The following is a 22,963-nucleotide window of genomic DNA, read 5'->3' on the forward strand; positions in this document are numbered from 1 at the left end:
CATCCATGAGAAGCTGACTAAAACACACATAGCAAACACACAGGCTGAAGTGGTATAAACACAGAGCTCTGGTGGCTGAGGCTTCTAACACAGGGTGGATTTTACCTTTGATGTTATCTATGCAAACACTTTAGGCAGAGCTAATCACATTAATTGCTTTAAACATGTTTAGTTTTCCTCTCTGAAAACCTCTGTCTAAGGTAAACCAGCAGATGACCGCACGAGGGGAGCGGCGCTGGCAGCGTGGTGGGATTTGAGCCCCATTTGACACCATCTCACCATTGATTTGGGGGGTGCTCAGTAGCACAGTAAACATTGGCCATGACAGCGGGGTCCTGACACGGCTGAAGGGGGCGAGAGCGGGTTGAAAGGGTGGACAGGCCGCCGATCACAACAGACAGATTATGGGCCCAGCATGCAGAAGAGTGGCGGTGCGTCGTGCCTGAGGCCTTCATGGGAAATGACTCCTGACTGGCAGGTAAAAGGCCAAACAGTTTCAGAGCTAAAAGGCAGCAGTGTACCGCTCTCCTCACATGCAGCGGCTCATTAGCAACCTGCCGGAGCTGCGGATGATGGGAACAAACTGGCCGTTATGGACGGGTGCTGCGGGAAATATGGCTGCTGACATGTGTAACAGAAATCTGATTAAAAGCCTTGATGAATGGTGTTCGAGGAGCGGTGCAGAACAGCATCAGAAGCAAATCAGAGGTTTTTCTTTCTCCTGAAAAATAATATCTGACTGTGGCCCTTGCAGCCAAGGTCATCATTGACAGAAGTCATTTCCCCTCCCCCCAAAAATAGCTCCAGGATTTTCTGCTCACCTTTATGGAGTTGCTACAAATCCCTCCTACATCACATCTCTCTACATCAGCACATTCACTAACGAGTTTAATTGCTAACTAGCATGAAATCCCCCATTTCTCATGTTCTGGGGGTTCCCCATTAAACGATTCTCTGAGCCTAACAGTCAAGACTTCTTTTCTATAATTAGTTTTAACCCAATGCATACATTAAGGCTTCTTAGCAGGCAAGATGAGGGTAAGAAGTGTTGGTTGCAAATGAAAACACTGCCAAATAAAACATGGTATAAAGTGCCAATGCTCAAAAGCAGGTTATATAACATTATAGGTATGAAAAAGGGAGTTTGAGGGAATGAGTTGGTTTATCACAAGGTGTCTTTCTCTGCCCTGACCAACGAGGAAAACCACCAACACTTCAGGATCTGTTCCGAGGGAAGGCTGTGGAGCAGAGTGCCCCGGCTGCGGATGAGAGAAACATGTGCATTTAATCTGCCGGCTTCCAAATGCCCTGTGGCAACCACAGCAAAGAGCAGAAAAACGTAAATGGATGAAATTATATCCATATGATTCAACGAGACAGCTAAGGAGAGGCAGGTTTCTCATGCGCTTCGTCAAGATACAAAATTAAACACAGCTTGGCTAAAACATTCGCATTACATAGTTTACACATATCATTTCCAGTGTGAACCGAGATCCTTTTAGCAGCCAGCTTCATCTGCTGTGAATTGAGCATTAAAAAGAATCAAAGATAGCGAGCGGCTTTTTTTGTTTATAAGATGAAAAATTAATTCACACCCGCCTGCTTTGAAGCATCTTTTCTACTTTGCCTAATTTTTTTTGATTTATGAATGTGAGATATGAGTACACACACACACACACACACATGACTGCGAGGGAGGGAGTGTTGTCCAGATGCGAATGAACAAGAAAACAGAGCAAGAGCTCAGCCGATAAATTGGTGGGAGGAAGTAGTCATGTAAATGACTAAAGAAATTGTTCTTAACAGCTATTTTGCACTCATGCCTGAATAGTTTTGGGGCCAGATTAAAAACTACGTGGATGGCACAACAGGAAGCATTCCTATGATGACTAAATGGGGCTCACATAATGAGCCAGCCCAGCTGTTTTGTTTCTCTCGCACGCTGTTTGCTGAAGATTGAGGAGGAAGTGTAGTGATGGGTCTGAACCCCTGCTCCCGCGGTGGAGGCCTGGCACGGTGCAAGCCTGGGTGCACAACAACACGGTGAGCTTTCATGGAAGCACTTAACCTGCTGTGATCCAGAGACCTCCGTTCAAATGTCGACCAGCTCTGCAGCCCTGCTTCACATTAGGGAGCTAAGATGTGATTTCCCCTTAAACCTGGCAGCCCGGGTTTTACGGGTTCATCAGGTTGAGGCGGAAAAAAAAAATCCAGGGTCACGTTCTTATTGAGATGAAGTGAGCTGACAGGGAAAAGGATATTTACTGCGCTATCATGGAGCGTTAGCGGAAAAACCAAACGTAATTCCAGCTAAATTGCACTGGCATATTTAATTTTCCTTCTGGGCAAAGGATCAGGGTGTTAAGAAATAATTTTCACGTGGACATATTTTATACTCGACTGAATGAAAACGAGCCAAATCTGCAGTTCATTTTAAAGCAGTATTATTGATTGCATACATATCAAACAGCTCGTGCCTCAGTGACACGAGAGTAAAAATAGATCGGCAGCCTCGTTGCAAAAAGGAAAAATCGGTGGTTGCATTGAGTTTTTCTTCTTTGCGTGCTCAACCTCTGGGCCATGACTTTTGATTGCAAGGTAATTTCACAGGTCGCCTGGTAGGAGGCAACGGGCCCTCAAACAACCTCAGTCCAACTCAGATTGTGGCAAAAGTTTGCCGTCTCCTTTATAAAAGCAGACCGACTGCCAAGACACTGATCAGGTTGAGTCAACCTGTGCGGTGAGCACAACTTAGCTGCAAAGCATCTTTTTGCAATAGGAGATTGCCAGCTGTATTCCAGTTACATTGCTAAATAACAGCAATGTCATTTTGCAGATAATCGCCATCCTGCAGTCGCTATTTGAGGAGAAATTTCTGAATATCTGTGTGGTTCTGGTTGGACTCTGAATATAAGCAGTTAATGTGAATTTCTGAGTGTGAAGACGGCAACAGATTTGTGATTTCTGCTGAATTATCACAGCTATTTGCATTATTATCGCGCACAGATTGCATGTAATTGTCAATTTGACCTCATTCAATTGGAAACTCATTGCAGACTGACTCCATCTTATTGCTGTTTCATCACTGTCTTACTGCACCAAAGCTGCTTTGAAGAAAACACTGCGATCGGTTGCCGACCTGGTCGCTGTTTTCAAAGCCAATAAGACCAACAGTTTACTGCACTCAGTCGCAGAACTGTTGGTCCTACGACTGTCCTCTTTAGCAATGTAGTGAGAAACACTATTGTCTCATAACTATTTCTTTTCAAATCTGTTCCACATCTGGCTTAATTTAATTGTTAAAGAATTGATTTGGACAGTGTCCTTGCATCAGTGTTCCCTAACGATGCAATGACCGCTGTGTTTGAGAAGGATTCTGGGTGTTTATTTTGGGGATGAGACATGATCCTATTATGCCTCCGTTCAGCTCCTGAAAGAGCCATCCCACTTTGTATCATGACAGCAGGGTTACAGTCGCAGCAATCCTAAGCATTTATAATGGCTAATTAGAGAGCAACACAAAGCTTGCAGGGCCACGGCCATTAGTAACCATCAAGACATTAATTATAAACCCATTCACGAAATCCGAACCCGCCATGAAAAAGACAGACTGGAGGTTACGCAATGAAAATCCTAAACATGATCTGTGTTCCGAGCCGGCGCCTGGACTGATGTTACTGGCAGTCAATGCAGGATCCTGTTTGACAGGCCCATGAGCTACGGCATCCTCTAACACTCGGGCTTCAATCTATTCAGCACCTTTCACTCACACTTGCCTCCATTCGCACTCTCGCTTTCTCTTGCTGTCTCTCTTTTACCCTCTTCAGCCAATAAGCTGCAATGGAGTGTTTTATACCTTAGTGCAGTGGTTCCCAAACTTTTCTTGCTGGGCCCCCCTTTGTTTTACAAGAAAAATGTTGCCCCCCCCCCGCGCGCACGCACAAACACATCCTCCAACCACACACCCCATATTTTGCTCCATTGCGGTTTATTTCACACCTCAAACATTTAGTAAACAATTAAGCAAATACAAGTAATCTGCAATAAATTACAGGTAGTAAAAAATAAACTACTAACTCTTTTACGCTCGTCCACACCTACAGGGTATTTTTGAAAACGCAGCTGTTTCGTCCACGTAAACGCGTTTCGAATCACGAAAACTGAGATTTTTTAAAACTCAATTTTTGCGTTTACGTGTGGACGAGGAATACAGAGTTCGTCACGCAACGTCAAAGGTATGTGCCTTTTTTCACGTCACGCTGTGCGCCACGTTATTGTTTACATGAGATGAATTGCAGAATGGCAGATAAACAGTATTTTGTCTCTATCTGCAGGAGTAGTTACTCATTAAAACAAGTGTTTGTGAACTAAAAATCAAGAATGTGGGATCCTGTTTGTCTGTGATTTGAACAGCCCAGCGCTGCTCCAAGGGAAAACAAATCTGCAGGGAGACCTACCTCCGCACTTGTGCAGGTGAAGCTAAAGGGAAGATTTGCTTCACCATATGTTCTAGTCTTTGGCTCAGGCTACGTCCACACGTACCCGGGTATTTTTGAAAACGCAGATTTTTCTATGCGTTTGCGCCTTTCGTCCACACGTAAACGGCGTTTTTGGTCACTGAAAACTGAGATTTTTAAAAACTCCGTTTTTGAGTTTACACGTGAAGGTGTGCGCATTTTTTGACGTCACACTGTGCGCCACGTTATTGTTTCGGTGAAATTAATTTCTACAATGGCGGACGTAGACAAAATACATTACTGTTAATTTTACTCTCTGCAGTGTTCAAATGCTTACACAGTTACTGTCCCTCCACACATACGACTCAGTTCTGCTTCTATGCGCCATCTTTGTTTACCCTTTCCCACCCAGGCTGACTTCTGATTGGCCAACATTTCTACACGGATAGGAATATAGCGCCACCTGCTGCTTTGGCATGTTCCTAGCAGCGTTTTCCTTCGTTTTTGGCTTTTATGTGTGGACGGGATTTTTTTTTAAAAAACGAAAACGGAAAATCTTCGTTTTCAAAAATACCCGTGTACGTGTGGACGTAGCCTTAGAATGAAGTTGGTTTGGAAACATATGCAGCGATGCTTCATCTCCTGCTTTGTGTTTCTGTGGGCGCAGCGCTAGCAGTGTCCAAGCGTTTCGGGGCGGGTCCCACACTTTGGGAAGGTCTGCCTTAGTGTCTCCATTTTTTACTGTTGGTATTGGGGGATGATAGACGCCAATTCACCAAGAGCCAGTGGTGACAAAAATAATTACATTTAATTGATCAGATTTATGACTCTTATTAATTATTTGACACATGCTGTAAAACGAGTCCAATGTGACAATTAGTCTGTTTTTACTGGCTCCAACCAGCCATCCATTATTTTCTCCTTCTTCTGTGACTTTTCCTTTTTAAGCGTAACTCGAATTCTTTTATACTTTAACCTGCCTTGTGTTGATCTGCTTCCTCTTTACATGCATAGCCCTTAATCTCGCAGACTGAAAACCTTCCAAGAAAATGTGCCACCCTGCTTGCTCAAAACGTTGCACGTCTTGGGACTGGATTTCATTTCAGTGCTTTAAGGCTGCTGGTAATGGAGAAATTGGCATCTTTGCACATTGCCACAGGTCTGGAAAGATGCCCTTGCTCTGACCACAGTTCCTGACATTAACCATTTATGCCCCAGAAAGAAAAAAACACGCCCACTAGTTAACCACACCATCTACCCAGTAAACCAAAGTACATTGCCAGTAGCTGTTTTTTAACAGTATAAAAGTGCTTAAGTGTTTATTTTGTTAAAATTTGGATTCTTGCTGCGGTCAGAGAATAGTTCATACTACAAGCGGCCAAGTTTTATTTTCATTGTGATGCAGACACGCACACTCTTCTCTTCTGCATTCCCGTTTTTGTTGTTTCAGCCGATAAGATGAATGTTAGTTTTCCATCTTGCGCAGTGATTTAAACGTGTGTGTGACGACCTAACATAACGAACAGGAGGAATCAAGCGTTTCTGTACCGCACAGGCTTGTTAGGTAAAAAAAAAAAGAAAAAGTGAAGGCCCTTCTCCCTCTCTGGCAAACTATTCCACACAACCCAAGAGTTGACACAGCTGTCTAAAGAATCACGCCTACTGTGGCACACACTGGCAACTCTATAACTCTGACGTGACAACAAATAAACATTGCTGAAGGCCAGAGAGTTGCCAATCAAAATGCTTCCATGCCAGAAGTGCTATAGTACTGAACAAAAAACATGCCAGCAAAATTAAACAATAGGTCAACATGGCACCGTGATCGACACCAGCCCAAGGACTCGAGGAGGCTGAAGGGGAAGAGAGTGCATTTATGCAATCCTCTGGAGGGGGACCAGACCACAAAGCCTTCTGGGTAAAAAAGCTGCCGCCTAAGAAATGTGGTGCAACTGCGATGCCGTGGTGCCCCTAGATTTGTTCACTCCTCGCCGTGCCAAGTGTGTTCTTTTCTGCTCTCCGTGGGCTTCGAGGTCCAGTTTCCAGTTATGTGGATGAGGCTGGTTGCAATATATCAGGCCGCGCTACACATTCGATGTGTCGAGTCCAATCATGTCTCGGGCATTCTCCGCAAGCACATCGCCATTCATTCACATTTCAATAAATCACTCGACCACATTTCAGTATATAGTTCTCAATTCGTATTTTCAATAATGCAGTCGACACTTACACGTCTGTTCAATCAGAAGATGCATTTACTGCTCTGGAAAACCGCTCCAGTCGTTCCTGTGCAATTACCGTGCACTCAGCGATCCATCAATAATACAAAAAACAAAAACAACAATATTCTTCTACTCACTGGTATTCTGTGGTAGATGTTTTCATATTTATAGAATATTTCCTTCAAACTTCTCATCACTCTTGTGTTTATCTTAGGTGTAATACGAGCACTTACTGAACTGGCCCGTTACAACATCTTCCCAATATACAACATTTATTTCCTAACTGCACTTCAGTTCATGCATGACCTAATCTACATTTCTTGGCCTTATTTTGTTAAAAAAGAAAAGAAATTGAACGGGTGACTGATGCTTTGTTTGTTTTGCCTCTCGTATGAATCCAGAGCAAAAGGGATATGATTTAACTTAAAGGCTTCTCAGTACTACTGTCATTCTGCCCAAATAACAAAAGCAATCTGGTTCGAAATAAACCTTTTTACGTTGATGTTAAACTAAATCCAAAGCTGAACAGATTGAACATGAAACAGATGCTTTTAAAAGCGAACAGCAACAAAGATCATTAAGGACATAAAAGTCTATGGGAGAGAGGTAAATCCCTGCTTAAATATCAGTCTCTGTGGTGCCAGTTCTGCTGGGTCACACAATCATAAAATAGGGTAATAGGAAACTGAAACATATTGTGTATCCTGACCTTTTATGTCCTATTGAGTAATGCGTTGCTCCACTGCTTTCAATCAATGCTTTGCACCATTTTCCACCATAGTTTAATGCTCTGCCTCGACTCTTTCATTGGAATCTCTCTTCAATCTTTGGAGGGCAACGTAAACACATATACACGGTCTCACTTTGGAAAGCTTGATCGACCTGTATCAAAAGCTCGAGTTCTGTGCAGCAGCCTTGCTAATGCTTCAAAAATGCTCTTAACGTCTGCATTCAGTGCATACCAAATCACTTGTCATGCATAATGCCTTGTGATGAATTCTGGGCAAAAATGTCATTTTTGGGGTGACATCAGTGGAGCTGGATTGCCTGTCTGGCTCCGTTTCTTCCAGCCTTCACTTTTTCTCACAAACATTCAAATTAAACCCGGCACACTAACCACAGAACACCACGGTGCATAATTTAAACTTGACACCCTAAACGTAAACATGTCTTTCGCTGCATAATTTACTCGTACTTCTCCTGGTGTTTATTTTGTACGGTAGCAACTCAGTTTCACATATACGCTGGCTGCAGGTCTTCGCAGGTCTGGTGCCGTGTACGTGCCCGGGTGGGCGAATGGATACTGCCGCCTTGGGGTTGTACTGTGGCCCTGACACTAAAGTAGTCCCGGTGTGTATAAATGTCCTTCTTATTTGCTTTTTTGGTTGGAGATGCGAGGATGGCTCGGGGTAGATGTTGCTCTGGAATAAATACTCTGCAGTGACTTCTGCAGCACAGACGAGTCAGCAAAAAATAATTTTAAAAAAAGCAAACACTAAGAGATTTACTTCTGTTCCACAGACACAGAGCACACATACTACAAACCAGCCAGTTTGGTGGGTGTTTACAGAGCGGCTGCTGTGGCACAAATGTGTCTGGCACAAAACAAGGCCGGCGTGTGAATACGAGAAGTTGGAGAGGATGGCAGCCTCAGAAGAGAAAGAACCTGTTATGCCTTAGCTTTATAAAATACCACAAACTGTGGCTATAATTATCTTTGACTGTTGCAGAGAAACGGTTATGCACACATAATGCACATGATCCGTGACTGTACACAGCGCGAAAGCACTGCTACTGAGCGCTAACAACCAGGGTCGTTTTTAGGAGTCTAGAAGGGATTTCACAGATCAAGCCATCCTCTGTCTGCTCCACGTATCCCCGAAACAGCCGTCCGAACATTGTGGAGACCTCAGACACACAATCCGGCTTCGTATTGCTCATTTATTAGTAAACTGATCTGCCTCAGTAGAGAGGTTAAACCAATTATGGTTGTGGATGGAACACAATTATGACACAATGTCTGTGCAATGTATGACCAGCCGCTCCTGATACCGGAGTGTGGTAAAAAGTTTGAGGAAATGGGGAAACTCAAAATACGGCATTCCAGAGAAATGCGATTAAAGTGATCACATGAAGCAAATCCTGCATGCTTTGATCAGGGTAAGAGGTTGAAGGCTGTAGGTGACCTGGATACAGATTTCAAGAAATGCTCTGTTGCTGATATTGTGATACATTGTTGGTTATTTCTAAAAGCAAGAATCAAGCATGAACCGTTCAGGGAGTTTTGCCACTGTGGACGGTTGTTGTTTAGCTATAGACAGATCAGACCTGCCCACGCACGCACTGGTTTACATCGCTCTGTCAAGTGTGTGTGTGTGTAACTAAATAACAAACTTTTCCTCCAAGCTAAAAGCTCACATAACGTTCTGTCCTAACACATTTTTCTCCAGTTGCAAAACCTCTACACAAAGCAGCTCCAATCCCGCAGTTTAGACAAGTAAGCTGGTGACACTTTTTGCAATGAATGGGCCCAAATCAAGCAATTTTCCTCTGTACAAACAATCAGTGAGACAAGTTGTGGAGCTGGATACCAACCAAGCTGCATTTCTGGTGTGCCACTGGCAATTTTTACACCCGACATTTGATAAAGAGGAAGAAAAACGACTGTGAAAACTTGTTGGTGCAATAGCTGAGAAACATAGCGATCCCACTTTGACATGCTAACGCGTGTAGAAACAACTGAAACAGAGTTAAATGATTTGAGATATTAAATGTTGAAATAAAATGAAAATGAGAAAATCTTCAACTTATTTGAATCAGATTCTGTTTCAGTGCATATTAAATATTCTAAAGCATGAAAATTAGCATTAAAATAAACAGATTATTTATGGCAACTTTAACCCACGAATCCGCCATTAGGCAGTGATTCTTTATTGTTTTTTATTATTTTTTATTAAATGATAAATAATCACGTAGACAAGAAAAGATTTTATCCCAAGTCACTGCTTATTATTAGAATAACTTTTTAGGAATTTGTGCCCCCAGTGTTTTCATTTTTCTTCACCGTGAAACGTTTCATTTAAAATATAAATCTACTCTAATGTATATTTTTCCTGTATGTTATGCAGCTCGGGGCTGGCAAACTTTACTAAAGTACATGTACCCAACGGCAGCATAAAATTACATTTAATATTTAAAAGCAAGTCTAGTGATTATATTAATATTTAATCAACTACAAATGTCGTCTTTAAATAAAGCACTAACCACACAGATTAAGGAGGGGAAATAGAGGTATATTTTGCCATTGTGTAGATTGAGTGTGTGTTGAATACATCAAAGCAGTCTTATGTTCAGATCTGAACAATAAGGGAAAGGTGGGGTGATGCTGGGAGGGAGGCTCTTGAGTACTGGACTACATTACTGACAAAGATTGACTGGAAAACTTTTTCGGCCTGACAAGCTCTTGGCCGGGGCTCCTCAACAAGGAAAACAAGCAACATTCATCTATCCAGGGCTTTCATTTATATGCCAAAACATCAGTGGCAGAGCCCCTTCGCCAGCAATTTCATCATATGACTATCACATATGGACAGTGTTGGGTTACTAATAGCATGACGACTGGACTGCCAAGCAGCACTGCTGATATGACAGGAAGACAGAGGATGGCCACAGGATGGAATTATGGGTTTGTAGAGAGAAATTATGTAGCTACCTGATGAACTCATTTGCCTGGGGAATGAATGACAAAGCTAATGCTGAAAATTATTTAATGAGTAGCAGAGGGAGCTTCAGATGAAGTGCTAAAAGTTGATCTCTTCCAGGTCCTTATTAGGTCCTGATTAGGTTTTTGCGTTTGCGCCAACTTAACAGACTAGGAGCTTTCTTTCCTGAGCATGGAGTTACTCCTGACATGCTAAACCATTGCCTTTCTCTTCTGTTGACACTGATTACTTTAAATGAGCCATACACAGACGTATCTTCTCCCTCCATGTGGGACTGAATATGCGTGTGCAGCTTGCAGCGTTTGTTGGACTTACAGAAACACAACATGTTGTTTTGGTAATTCGGCTTCCTTGTGTGCCACAGAGTAATCACGCACAGACATTTTTATTTTGGGATTTTATTAAAGTAGCTTTGCAGGATTCACAGTTCAAAATAATCCGTATGCATCTTATGGTGGGCTTCGGTGCACCTCATAAACAACAGGTGGACATGGTTTCAGTGCTTAGAGCCATATTGGGGATGGAGGCACTGACATCATACAGGTGCAGGAGTAGAAAAAGACATTTCTGAGGCTGAGTGCTTAGAGCAGTCTGAGCTTTTGGCTTGTTCATATATTGATCTTATTTGAATGTTTAATACGAATACCTGTGAACAGAGTCAGAAGCTGGGCTCAGAGATTGTGGCCTCTAAAGTGTCCGAGGCTCATACGGCCACATTAATATCTGCGTCACTCGCCACCCGCTGCTCACACAGCTCCAGTTTCAGGCAGCATTCAGAGGAAAAGTCGGGTCATGTGCTGAACCTCAGTTTTAATTAGCTAATGGCACTCCCTGTTTTATCTCATGCACCTGAGCTGATTGCTCACAAAAGACTCCATTTACTCCAGGAAACACACGGCATCTTGGCAGCAGGCTGCACTCTACATCTGAGCGTCTGCTGCAGACGGACGCAGCCACTCTCTTCCAAAAAACAGTCTAGTAAATCTAAATATATATGTTAGCTGGTTTCACACCAGTGAAGAAAGAGGAAATTCCATGATCTATGCCTTTTTCCAGCAGGCCTCAACATCCAACTTTCCTTCAACAAGTCCTTTGACTGTGTGTCAGTCAGAGCGAGCGTGTGTGTTGGTGTTTGTCTCCGTATACACACATGTGCATACGTTTAGAAAGAGCGCTATTAAGCAGCTAATGCTGGCTGGCTTTTGTCATTGTGAAATGGAAGAGCGGCTCTTTGACTCGCCTTTAGCAACACGAAAACCTTTAAATGTATCATTTTATACAGAAGTTTGAAATAGTTAAAACGTCTCCTTATGTCACAAGATCCTACTCAATAATCATTTTACCTGAAATACATAAAACATATATTTATATGAAGCTTTAATAATGTTTCCATATGAAAACAAAATTGCACTTCCCATGTGCTGCGCATAATTCACCGCATCAACGGTGTTTGTTCTAAAATTACAAAGTCCTTCTGAAAGACCATTACTATGACATTTAGCACAAACAGCTTGGAATAAGCAACATTTTATTTATGCTCGAAGTGCAGAATGAATCCTGCATCCCGCCGCAACATAAGCCCCTTTTAAAAACATTTAAAGCGCACCAATGTTTTAAAATTTTATGAGCACATTTTTCTCCAACATTTGATCTAAACTGCTTTGCCAAACCAACCAAATAAAGAGCACAACACTGTACTCTAGCCTGAAGTCACTGTGCCATGTAAACACGCCGCCCTTTGCACACAGAGCTTCAGCGGTTTAAGAAAGATGTTTTCTGAAGTTCATAGCTCCCAGTGCAGCCTTCAGACACTTCAAATCCACAAGGTCAACCTCTGACAAAGAAGAACAATATCAAAGTCTAGGACCATGACAGGGCTGCTCTTGCTGGATATATTTTTAATATTTATGCAGACGCAGGAAAAAATGCAATAAACTAAAACAACAAGTGAATTAGGCATGAAACACAACAGGATATTGCAGAGAGATTATGTTGTTTCCTTTTCGCCCGTGTGTCCCTCGGCATTTGCTTGCCCTGTGCAACAACTCAGGGCTGGCTTTAATTGGAGGGAATAGGAACAAAAAATATTTTCTAAAAAGGTAGCGCAACATTTTAAGAGCCTCAAATTCAGTCGTCGACTTGTTTCTCAAATGGGACATTTGGTAAGATATTAGCCAAGTGACAGACCCACGCAGGGGACGAGGTACGACTGTGTGTTGTGATAATGACTTTTTGCCGCCAAGATGCAGCATGAAGCGAATCCTGTGCAGCTGCATGAAGAAAGTAGAAAGAGTGTATATATGGAGCAGGAGGGGGGGGTGTGTTATGTTTGGATGTCGGGCAGGCCTCGCTTCATGAGCGCCTGCTGGAATCTGCCGCTAGAAAGATAATAAAAGGATTAGCCCTGTTGTTTCTAGAGCATTTGGTCCTAAAACAGAAGGTCTCATCTGTTTCCTCTATATGAATTGCTCGAATTCTTGAATGCCTTTGTCTATTGCATGAGCACAAGGAGCACAAGAGGCATCAGTGCTAGTGGAAAAAAGCGCACGTACCCAGACACCAGAAAAAGAAAGAAAGAAAAACTAAGAAGGTACTTGAGACACAATGAGGGCAGAGCATTTACTTAAACGTGTGTAGACTACAAAAACACAAACAGAGTTACACACACACAACACCCACCCACACACACACACACACACACACACACACACACACACACACACACACACACAGAGTGTGTTTATTTTCCCAGGGCCTCAGAGTTTATCTGCTGAAGTCCCGGATCAACATACATTAAATCCCAGATGATTAGATGTGTTGATGCAAGCTTTAAATCATTTCTTATTTATGTTGGTTTTTTCTGGGGGGAAACCGCGAGTGTTACAATTCATTGTACTGCACATGGAATCAATACTTCCTATTGTGAGAGTGATTCAATGTACTGCCATTGCCGTGACTTTGTTTTTTCATGCATTGAGCATAAACAGGAGGTTAAGGTGAGTTTCACAGTGACTCACATCCGCAGACAAAGTCCAGCGTCGTGTCCACACTGAGACAAATTGTTCTCTCACATGTGGTAAACATCTCCAAAAACACACCTCGGCGCAACATTTATGCACACCTATACGAAACGCATAAATCTGCTGTGTGTCACCAGACGTGCTGTGCCTGCTGTGCAAACACACATTGCTTTAATGAGCAACAATAACAACAACAACAACAACAACAAAAAAGGGACAAATGAAAGCCTGTAATACAACGCAACGCTGAAGCTGAATTAACAGTTTAGGCACGAACAGCAAATTACTTCCAAATTTTTACTGAGCCAAGGAAGCAGAGACACTAATACCCCAGAGTGACGCAAAGCAGGGAGAACAGCAGCAACAGTTGAGTTTGTGTCTTTTTGCCTTCGGTCAGCAGATGTGTAACAGCAAGCAGGAGAATTAGTAGATTCAGCATGAATGTCTTAATTAGCGCACAAGGACGGTAAAACCAGCCTCTCCCTTTAGTTCATTTCACAAGCCACTGGTTTTTTAGGAAAACAAACAAGATCTGGAGAACAAGGCGCTACAGAAACATGATACATTTTTTCAATTAGCATTTGGATTTGGATGAATTCTTCAACCTGAAGAAGACCGCTGACAGAGAGAGATTTGGGTGAAGCCTCCGTGTCTCATTTCTCCAGACTACATTTCTCCTCATGTTTGCCTTGGATATGAATCCAACTCACTTAATACTTGTGGGACAGCTAAACTTTTAAAGCTCCCATTTAATGTGGGCATTGTTTGGTTATGTTAACCACATGCGTTGGCTTTTCACGATCTGAATCCCTTCTCAAAAAACGAAGTGCCCGTGAAAATAAACACGGCTTCTTGCTACACAAATTGTGCACTAATTGTGTATTTGGACTGAATCGTTTTAAAGGTTGGAGGGCATTTTCCATTCGTGAAGGGACGCTGGGAGGTGACAGCTTGACGCTGATTAGTGTGTTGATTTGTGCAACCTGAAGCCTTACCTGCAAATACAACCGCAAATCTATTTATGCTGACGAAGGACTGCTGCTCTTACGGCATTTCACATCTTCAGTGGAAGAAAAACTCTTTTGTGTTTTGCATGTTCCACTTGAAATACGGGAATTACAATCATAACTGTTTCTCAACCAAAACAAAATAAGAGTTTCTGTTGAAATTTAATCAGCAGTGAAGCAAGGCCAGTCCTTTTTTTTCTGGATACAACATGTATCTTTCTGAGAAAAAAAATCTTCTTGAATTACTGTATTATGTTGTGAAATATGTGCTTGTATTTAATTTAAACAAAAGAAAATCCCAGATGGTTGCAATTATGAGATAAACTACACTCATATTAAACTAATAAATACAACGAAGACCTTCAGAAGGAATAAGAACGCTGACTGCGAGGGGATTTTTTACAATATTCTACGTATATGTTTTGAATCTTTTGGCTTTGGTCTGTGGTGGGAGAAGAACTTAGTGGTTTATGATGACTCACCATACACTTGTTGGGTTTCTCTCCAGAATGGACCCTCATGTGAATGAGCAGCTTGTAGCGTGCATTGAAGGGCTTGTAGCGCCGAATACAGCCAGCCCAGAAACAGGTGAAGTCCTCACCTTTGCGTTGGTCGATGTGGACCTTTTCAATATGTCTCACAAGCTCCTCCTGCTGCTCAAAAGCAGCACTGCAGTCAATCCAGCGACACACCTGTTTATCCACCAGCCCTCCTCCTCCGACTTCTTCCGGCACGGGGGCTGCGTGGGCCACCGCAGGGCCTCCTGAGGTTGGTTTGAGTCCGAGGGAAGAGCCTGGAGTTGTCTGCTGGTTGTGATGGTGTAGTGGGGCGTTGGGAGTGGGCCCCACATATTGGTGCAAGTGGTAAGGCGGAGGCATGGCCGATCGAGGTGGGTGGTGAGCGTGACGAAGATTCCCACTGCGCCCACTTAAGTGATGGTGATGATGATAGTGGTGCTGAAAGAGTTTGTCTTCGCTGGGAGAGAAGTCATCGAGCGGTTCCTGCTTGAGGACAGCCCCAGATCTTTGGCCCCCATCTGGGAGACCCCCACCCTGAGGCCCCGAATGCAGAGCCCCAGACATCAGGGCCCCACTCATCAGTAGCCCCAACCCGTCTGAGCCTCCTCCTCCTCCTCCCTCAGCTGTTCCTCCAGCCCCACGCCCCTGCAGCATGGAGCCCTGCTCCTCGCACAGCCCCAGGCTCTGCCCTTGGCCTTGCTCCGGCTCCCCTAATGACACTGAAGAAGAGGATGAGGAAGAGGAAAGAGACAACAGGCAGGTGGCAGGTGAGGACAGCTGACAGCTCTCCTGCAGTGCAGCCTGCTGGGGGCTGCTGTGTGGTGGGGGCCTCTGGGGGGCTTCCCGTGAGCAGGAGTTAGAGGGTGGGGAAGCAGTAGAGGAGGAGGAGGAGGAAGAGAAGCCGGCGCTGCTGGTGTTGCTTGGCGAGAGGTTAGCACGGAACCCGTTGACGCAGGCGACCATCGACATCTGGGAGGAGGAGCAGATGATTGCGGTGATATTGATCTCCTCAGAAGCGGTGCCAACAGCTGATGGGGAACCGGTGGCAGCAGCGGCGGTGGATTGCGAGGCCAGGGACAGGCAGCGTCTCTTCAGACTGCCAGCGCTGAGCAGCCGCGCTGAATGACGAGAGCCAATTGGAGACAAAGCCAGCGGGGAGGAGCCATCTTCATTATTAAACGGTTGTCCTGCGTCTCCTGGCACAGCGCTACCTACACCGCTCACTGCACATACGCCATTACCGCTGTTGCTAATATGCAGTGACCCAACCATCTCATCCCTGGCCACCTCCAAAACTTGGCCTGCAGCGTGGGCCTGAAATCCAGCCTGAGATGAAGACTCCACGTTGGAGATCTTGTAGCCCATCGAGCTCTCCTGTTTGACTGGGTAAGGGAGAGAGGAGCGAACGCCGCTGGCACCGCAGCCCAGGCTGGGTGAGGCCCCTGGCAGGGTCCTCCCGAAGGCAGAGGAGGATCTGCGGGGAGAAAAATACAAAAGGAATGTGAGCACTATTAGCTCAGTGCCTGTTGACAGACAGGCTGGTTCATCCTTCCCACCAACATCGCTGTCAGTGTTCTGCCTTTTCATACTGTCGTTTCATACTCTATTTTTCTTCAGTTTAAAATGAAAATCACGTAAAAGGTCCCACTAACCTAAAATATTTCAGCTGAGCCTCCCGTATCAGAAGGGAGTTATGGATGGAATAGACCATGACAAGCGAACAGCAACAGAAAATTGTTGATAATCCAAAGTGGCTTTTTTTAATGAATAAATGAAAGAGGATCTTCTTGTAGTGAGGGGATATGAATGGGCATTTAAGACTAATAATAGAGCGAGGGGGAGGGTTGGATGGCGACTGAGACCGAGAGGCCACTGGCTGGTGTGTCCATCTGACGGGCTTTGATGACACAAAGGGGTTAAACCCAACCCAACGGTGGGGATAAATAGGGAGTCACCTGTTTTGGTGGTATAATTGCAGCCTATGAAGGGTCACCATTTACAATACTGTGTATTATGGTGGGAATCTTTGCCTTGCTGAATGGGGAACCCAGGTCATGTTTCTCCATGCGTTGCTGTGATCTCCTACATAATCATTCCTGTCAGTTGGCTCATTATGGATTTTGTCCAAAGCCCCTGAGTGATGTGAGAAGAGCTCTCTTTTTCCCTGGCTGTCGTCTTTGTCTCTTCCCCAGAGCACGCCCAGGAAAAAACAGCACTAATGCTAACTGGGACAGGAGAAAGCCACTGGCAGGCCTTGTCATCATTGCTGTTAATAAAGACTTGACCCCTCTTCTTATTTTTTTTCTATTCAGTAGCCTCATTTCCTCTTCGGCTGTACTGAAAATATTGAGAGACAATACGGGAGAAATGAAAGTCTGTCCAGACGCTTTCAGCCGGATGGCTAAGACGAGAGAGAGAGAGAGGAGTCGGGGGAGGGAGAAGGAGGACAAATCCACTTCTGCCTTGACCAACAGTAGTCACAATTTGCACACGGAGGAATTGCATTAGTGTAGCATAAATGTTGTACTTCAGTGTGTTTTATGAGGCCGCTGGGCAATGCTGTCTAGCAACATATGTGTGCAACTGATTCACAATAGCAAACATAATGAGAACCATATTGTACCTGCATATTGTTAGTAACACTACACCAAACAGGAAACATTCAGAACTGGAAGTGGAAAAATATGATATCAAACGGGAATAACAGTGACACTTCACCTGGCGTCTTGATGAGGCCCATCCTGCAGAAGGAGGTCAGGTGTAGGTCTGCTGCACTGGAGGCTCTGGGAGTAAAGCCCCTCCGAATGACCCCCTGCTGGAAGCAGCAGGCTCTGCCCACATCGCATCAGGGGGCCCTCGGCATTGCCCAGCTCAGCATTTGCATCCTTCTCTGAGCAGTAGGTCCCATTCACTGGAAATGGACAGAGATAATATTACTAAATAGTCTACTTCACAAACTGCACACCTTTTGTCAAAGCAGACCAACACATGCGTTGTGCGTGCTGATATCAAGGTATGGTTTTAGCTAGCAGAACACTGACCCGATGTTACTCTCAAATTAAAAGTTGGCTAAAGCTAAAGCTCAGTGATCTGCTGACCGTCCTGGAAAAAGAGCCAGCTGAAAATAATCAGTTTACAATGGGATCCATGCAATCACGGACATGTTGAAACTCTATTACATTATGAATATTCTCTCGAGGAATAGTTGTTGGCTGCCTCAACTATCACCGCGTCGAGTGATACACAGAGAGCTCTTTGGCAATATCCGACTGGTGGCTGTAAGAATAACGTCACATATTAGTGCTGGAGTAACGAAGAAATTCTAATCCAAATGTCATTTTGGAAAAAGAGCTAACTCAGCCAAATGAAGTGAAACTGTTTTATCTTTCAAGACCTTTAATTAAAAAAATTAAAAATCAATTATTTTAATTGTTATCATTTATCACATTTTATCATTTATTTGTTTCACTGGCTAATTTATATTTTGCAACAAGTCTAATGTAAGTAGGCGGTGAGTTAACATAAAAATCAAGAGCTATTGCACTAAACACAAAGGTGTTTATCATCTCAGAAAAAATAACAATTAAAAATATACAAATAAATAAAAGGAGCATAACTGCTGAGGAGTTAAGAAGACAAAATTCATTTTTCTGACTAAAGAAAAAAAAACAGGAAAATGTGTTAAATTCAAATCTGTCATAACCTGTCATTTTATTCAAATGTGTTTTAACACGTTTGTCTAATGCGATTACTTGATGAAGATTGCATACTTTATGATTGTGGCCATAAATGTAATAAAAAAACAAAGAGAGGGATGAATGTGAGAGAAGGGAGGGCTTGGTGTATGAGGAAATGTTTTTGAAGGGTAAGTCGATATCCCCACGCTCGTGTGCAGGCGACTGCGCGTCCCCTGTTCCAACTTTCTTAACTCAATTTCTTAAATTTAATTTTCTGCTAACAATATTACTGATAATGTTATCACACACTACAAGCTATAATTAATAAAACCAACCAACTATTCTGTATGTGAAAGAAAACATTAAGGAAAAAAAGACAAAAAGCACGTAAAGGAGAAAATCTACTAAATGTAGTGAAACATGTGCAAAAATAGGGATTTATGGAAAAAGAAAAAAGGAAGGCGTAAGAAAGCTATTACAACATTAGTAACAGATGGAAAGAGAACAGAAGAGAGAGAGCGAGGGAATGTTTTGGAATATGGGAAAAAGGTTATAAGAATGAACAAAAGACAAGAGAAAACAAGGGCACTCTGTGGTCATGTTATCCTCAGTTTAACAAACATATTTTCACATATCCTTCCTACAGCTGACGAGCCCAAGTCTCCGCTGCGTTTGTCTTTTCGTGGGTCACAGCAGAAACACAAAGAAGTAGAGAAAAGGCAAAGCGAGCAACGCAAACAGTGCAGCATCGCCAAGGGAACAACGCTGCTTTCACTCAAAACTGTTAACAGAAGGCGAGATGAATTTCAGCTCTCGCCTGTTTTCAAGCAACACAAATCGCTCTGTTTATCAAAATCTGGACCGCTCCACTTTGTTTTATTTCATTTATTTATTTATTTTTACCATTTGTTGGCCGAGCATCTCACCGGTTAGTGTATACAAATGAGTTTCTGTATGAAATCTTCAAGGCCCGACGATGTGAACCAAGCATCTCCCCGCCTTAGGTTAGAAATCAATCAGGCTTTGACTGAATGCACATGCACTCGCACACACATGTCCTAGTTACCAGCCTTTATTAATAATAAAAAAACAAAATACGAAATACGAGACAGTGTTCATTACTCCCTTCCACAATAATGATGTTTGCAGGAAAAGAAACGAATTACAAACAGAGATAAACAAGATAAATATCTAGAAACGATGATAACCTGTCTTAAAATTGATTTACAATAACAGCGGCAGAATTCATTTGCTGTTTTGCAGGACAGTCTAAACAGAAAGAAAGTGCACCCTCTGTCACTTCTAAGCTTTTATATATCAGGATATAATAATTTATGTCCTTTGAACGTCTTTAAATTAGGGACATATAACCTGAGACGAACAACATAACATGACGTAGTTCACCTCGTCATCATCGATTCAATGCAAAATGCAGAAGCATTATGTGAAGAACTAAATACACCCTAAGACTTAATACACTGTCCAATAGACGGTCTCGCATTTGACTTTAAAACACTTTCATGTTTGGCTCAATGGCTGCAAGGCGCTCCGGCCCCGCGGCTGCAGAACAAGACCAAGTCGAGGAGGCTTTCTCCTGGCAGCCCGCTCAGTCTTTTTCTATTTGTACCGTCAGAGATGAAGCTCTTGGCTTTTTTATATTTCTCTCATCGTTGCACAGTCTGACCTGTGTGAGTTTGCTGCGACATCCACTCTTGGGAAGATGTGCATCTGTCTTAAGAGTTTTCCTGTGAATAATCTTTTCACTGTAGAATAACAGCCTCATAAATAACCTCCCAGCAGCTCACAATTCAAAAGGGTGCACGTAATGCTTCACATACGGTTTCTGCATTTTGGCTTGATTTTTGTGAAATATAAATTGTCACAGTGCAACATGTGAAGTGTTTTTGTTTTTGCTCATCTGACATTATATTTACTTGCTTAAGGTTCTTGTGTGGCACAAGGTGTTTAGACAATTTCTACATTTTTTTATTATATTAAAAAAAATGTGCAGGAAAAAAGAAATTCAACAGTTGTGTTTTTAACTCTTAACTACAAACCCAATTCCTAAACACTGGCCCGTGATCCTCGGGCCCTCAGAGGGAACCGCATTAAAAACAGGCATGATTCTGCCATGGAAATCACACCATGAGATTGGGAACACTTCCAGAAAACACTGTCTTAAACACAGTTCACTGTGCCATCCACAAAGGCAGGTTAAAGCAAAGAAGAAGCCATGTGAGTGTATCCAGAAACACTGCCGTCTTCTCTGGGCCAAGCTCTTTAAAATGGACGGAGGAAACGTGGAAAACTGTAATTTGGTCAGATTCTTTTTGGAAAATACGAGATGCTCCGTTCAAAAGCCTGTATCTCTGATGCTATAGGGGTGTATATGGAGTTAGCAGCCTGAACATCTGGAAAGGCACCATCAATGCTTAAAGGCATATACAGGTTTCACAGCAACAATGCTAAACCCCAAACTGTGGCTATTCCAACAGCGCGGCTTGGTGGTAGAGGAGCGCTCGACTGACCTGGGGACTGCACCAGATGAAAACATCTGGCACGTAATGAAACAAAACTATGACAACCCAGGACTGTGGGGCAGCTATGATTCTATATCAGACAAGAATGAGACAAGTTTCCCACGAGTCCAACAACTGGTCTCCTCAGGTCCCAGACTTCGTTAAAAGAAGACGAGATGTTACATAGAGGTCCTGTCTCATCTGTTTCCATCAAATTCAAAAGTTTGTTTCTTTATATATTTAAAATATGCACAGCACTGCCCTTCATTTGGACAGCAAAACTCTTCTGTCTCTGTCCTTTTCAAACTAGGAAGTAGTCAGCAGGACATAAAACTTCTTGGGTACAAAGAAAGAGCCACGTGATCCAAACAGAGAAATATGAACTATGACTACATCTGTTTGCCCAACCTACAAACTGAATAAAATTAATGATGATGTGACCCTGTCAAACACCGTATAGACTTTAAAATTCTTTTGCTTACTTTTAAAATTTTAAACAATTTGGCACCCAGTTACCTGACTGAACTCCTCTGCTTGTACAAGCCCAGGAGGGCACTAAGATCATCCTGCCAGATGCTCTCAGAACAACTTAGATCCCGGCTGAAGCCCAGAGGTGATCGGGCCTTTGCAACTGCAGCACCTAGACTCTGGAATTGTCTCCCCGCTTCTATTCACAATTCTGAGTCTATTCATTCTTTTTAATCGCGTCTTAAAACTCATTTTTTTACTTTGGCTTTTGGATCAAATTAGTTTTAACCATCATCAGGCCTGTTTTATGTCACCTTTGATGTTTGTTGGTGTGTTTGTTTGTTAACTTTTAATCTCTTGCTGTTTTTTGCTGATTGTTAAGCACTTTGATCAACCCTGTTGTTGGTAAATGTGCAATATAAATGAATAAACCTGAAACCTGATCGATTAAATATGTTTGAGCATAAATTGTGTAGAGCAGCAAAACAAAAAAGCACTGAGCACATGCAAAGTAATCTACAGGTGTTTTTTTGTGTATTCTTTCAGTAAAAGTTACACTTACACAAAGTTTTATTGACTTCCTATCATCTTATGTGGGACTCTACACGCAATTTTCCAGCAGTTTCCAATTAGATGTAAAGTATGAACATACTATGCTCCTGTGTCCAATATTCACATCCAAGTATTGCTTAAGTAGCCCCGTATCCAGGTGTTGCAACTCAGGGGTTGTCTTCAACAAGAGGCACCTTCTGATTTTCTCCAGGACATTGAAGTAAAAGTGTTTCATGAGTGTTAAAGTTCTTGATCCCTTCACTGCAGAGAGTTGGCGCTCCAGTGATTTAGAGCTTTGTGACATTAACAGAATCAGTCATGCTCTGGTTGGGGAAACAGCAGCCTCCTCAGCCATATGGAGGTTTGGACCGAATCCAAACGTAAAATCAGTTTATATTGAATGTGCTATGGTAATTCACTGTTGAACATTTCATTGTGTGTTAGAGCCTAGTTTGATCAGGAGGTGGGAGCCAGATAGAGCATCAGGGACTGAGGTGAAATGTAAGACATCCAACAGGAATGACAGGTGAAGAGTGTGTGTGTGAATGAAAGAGCGAGAGGTGATCATTCTCTGGATTATGCAGAGGTTATGACTCGCCTATTGAGCGAAGCAGCTATGCATCATACTTTGCATTCCCTTGGCTCTGAGTTTGAATTTTTTTCTTGTTATGTTCTGAAAAACACTTGAGAAAGAGAAATGTGTGTCTGTGTAATCCATTAATATAGTTGAATGGATCATGGCTGAGCAGCCTATACGGCTTCATCACAAGCTCACAGGCAACACAGCCGTTAAATGGAGGA

At 42.9% G+C, this 22,963-nt stretch overlaps 1 protein-coding gene across 5 annotated transcripts in view; it reads right to left on the bottom strand.

Annotated features, from left to right (window-relative positions):
* Positions 1-22,963, bottom strand: part of LOC102303521 (zinc finger protein GLIS1) — an 81,998-nt gene that overhangs the window by 29,043 nt on the left and 29,992 nt on the right. For all 5 annotated transcript variants that reach the window (XR_006052927.1, XM_005946481.2, XM_042213687.1 and 2 more), the window contains exons 3-4: positions 17,665-17,857; positions 14,911-16,420 (exon numbers count right to left, since the gene is read on the bottom strand). Coding sequence is in view for 4 of the 5 variants with exons in the window: in XM_005946481.2 (XP_005946543.1) it covers positions 14,911-16,420; positions 17,665-17,857 (1,703 nt within the window). In the remaining variant the exon portion in view is untranslated. The remainder of the gene's footprint in view (positions 1-14,910; positions 16,421-17,664; positions 17,858-22,963) is intronic.

This window comes from Haplochromis burtoni, unplaced genomic scaffold, assembly GCF_018398535.1.
Source record: "Haplochromis burtoni strain Fernald_Lab_line unplaced genomic scaffold, NCSU_Asbu1 Contig_468, whole genome shotgun sequence".
In the NCBI taxonomy this organism is placed as follows: Eukaryota; Metazoa; Chordata; class Actinopteri; order Cichliformes; family Cichlidae; genus Haplochromis; species Haplochromis burtoni.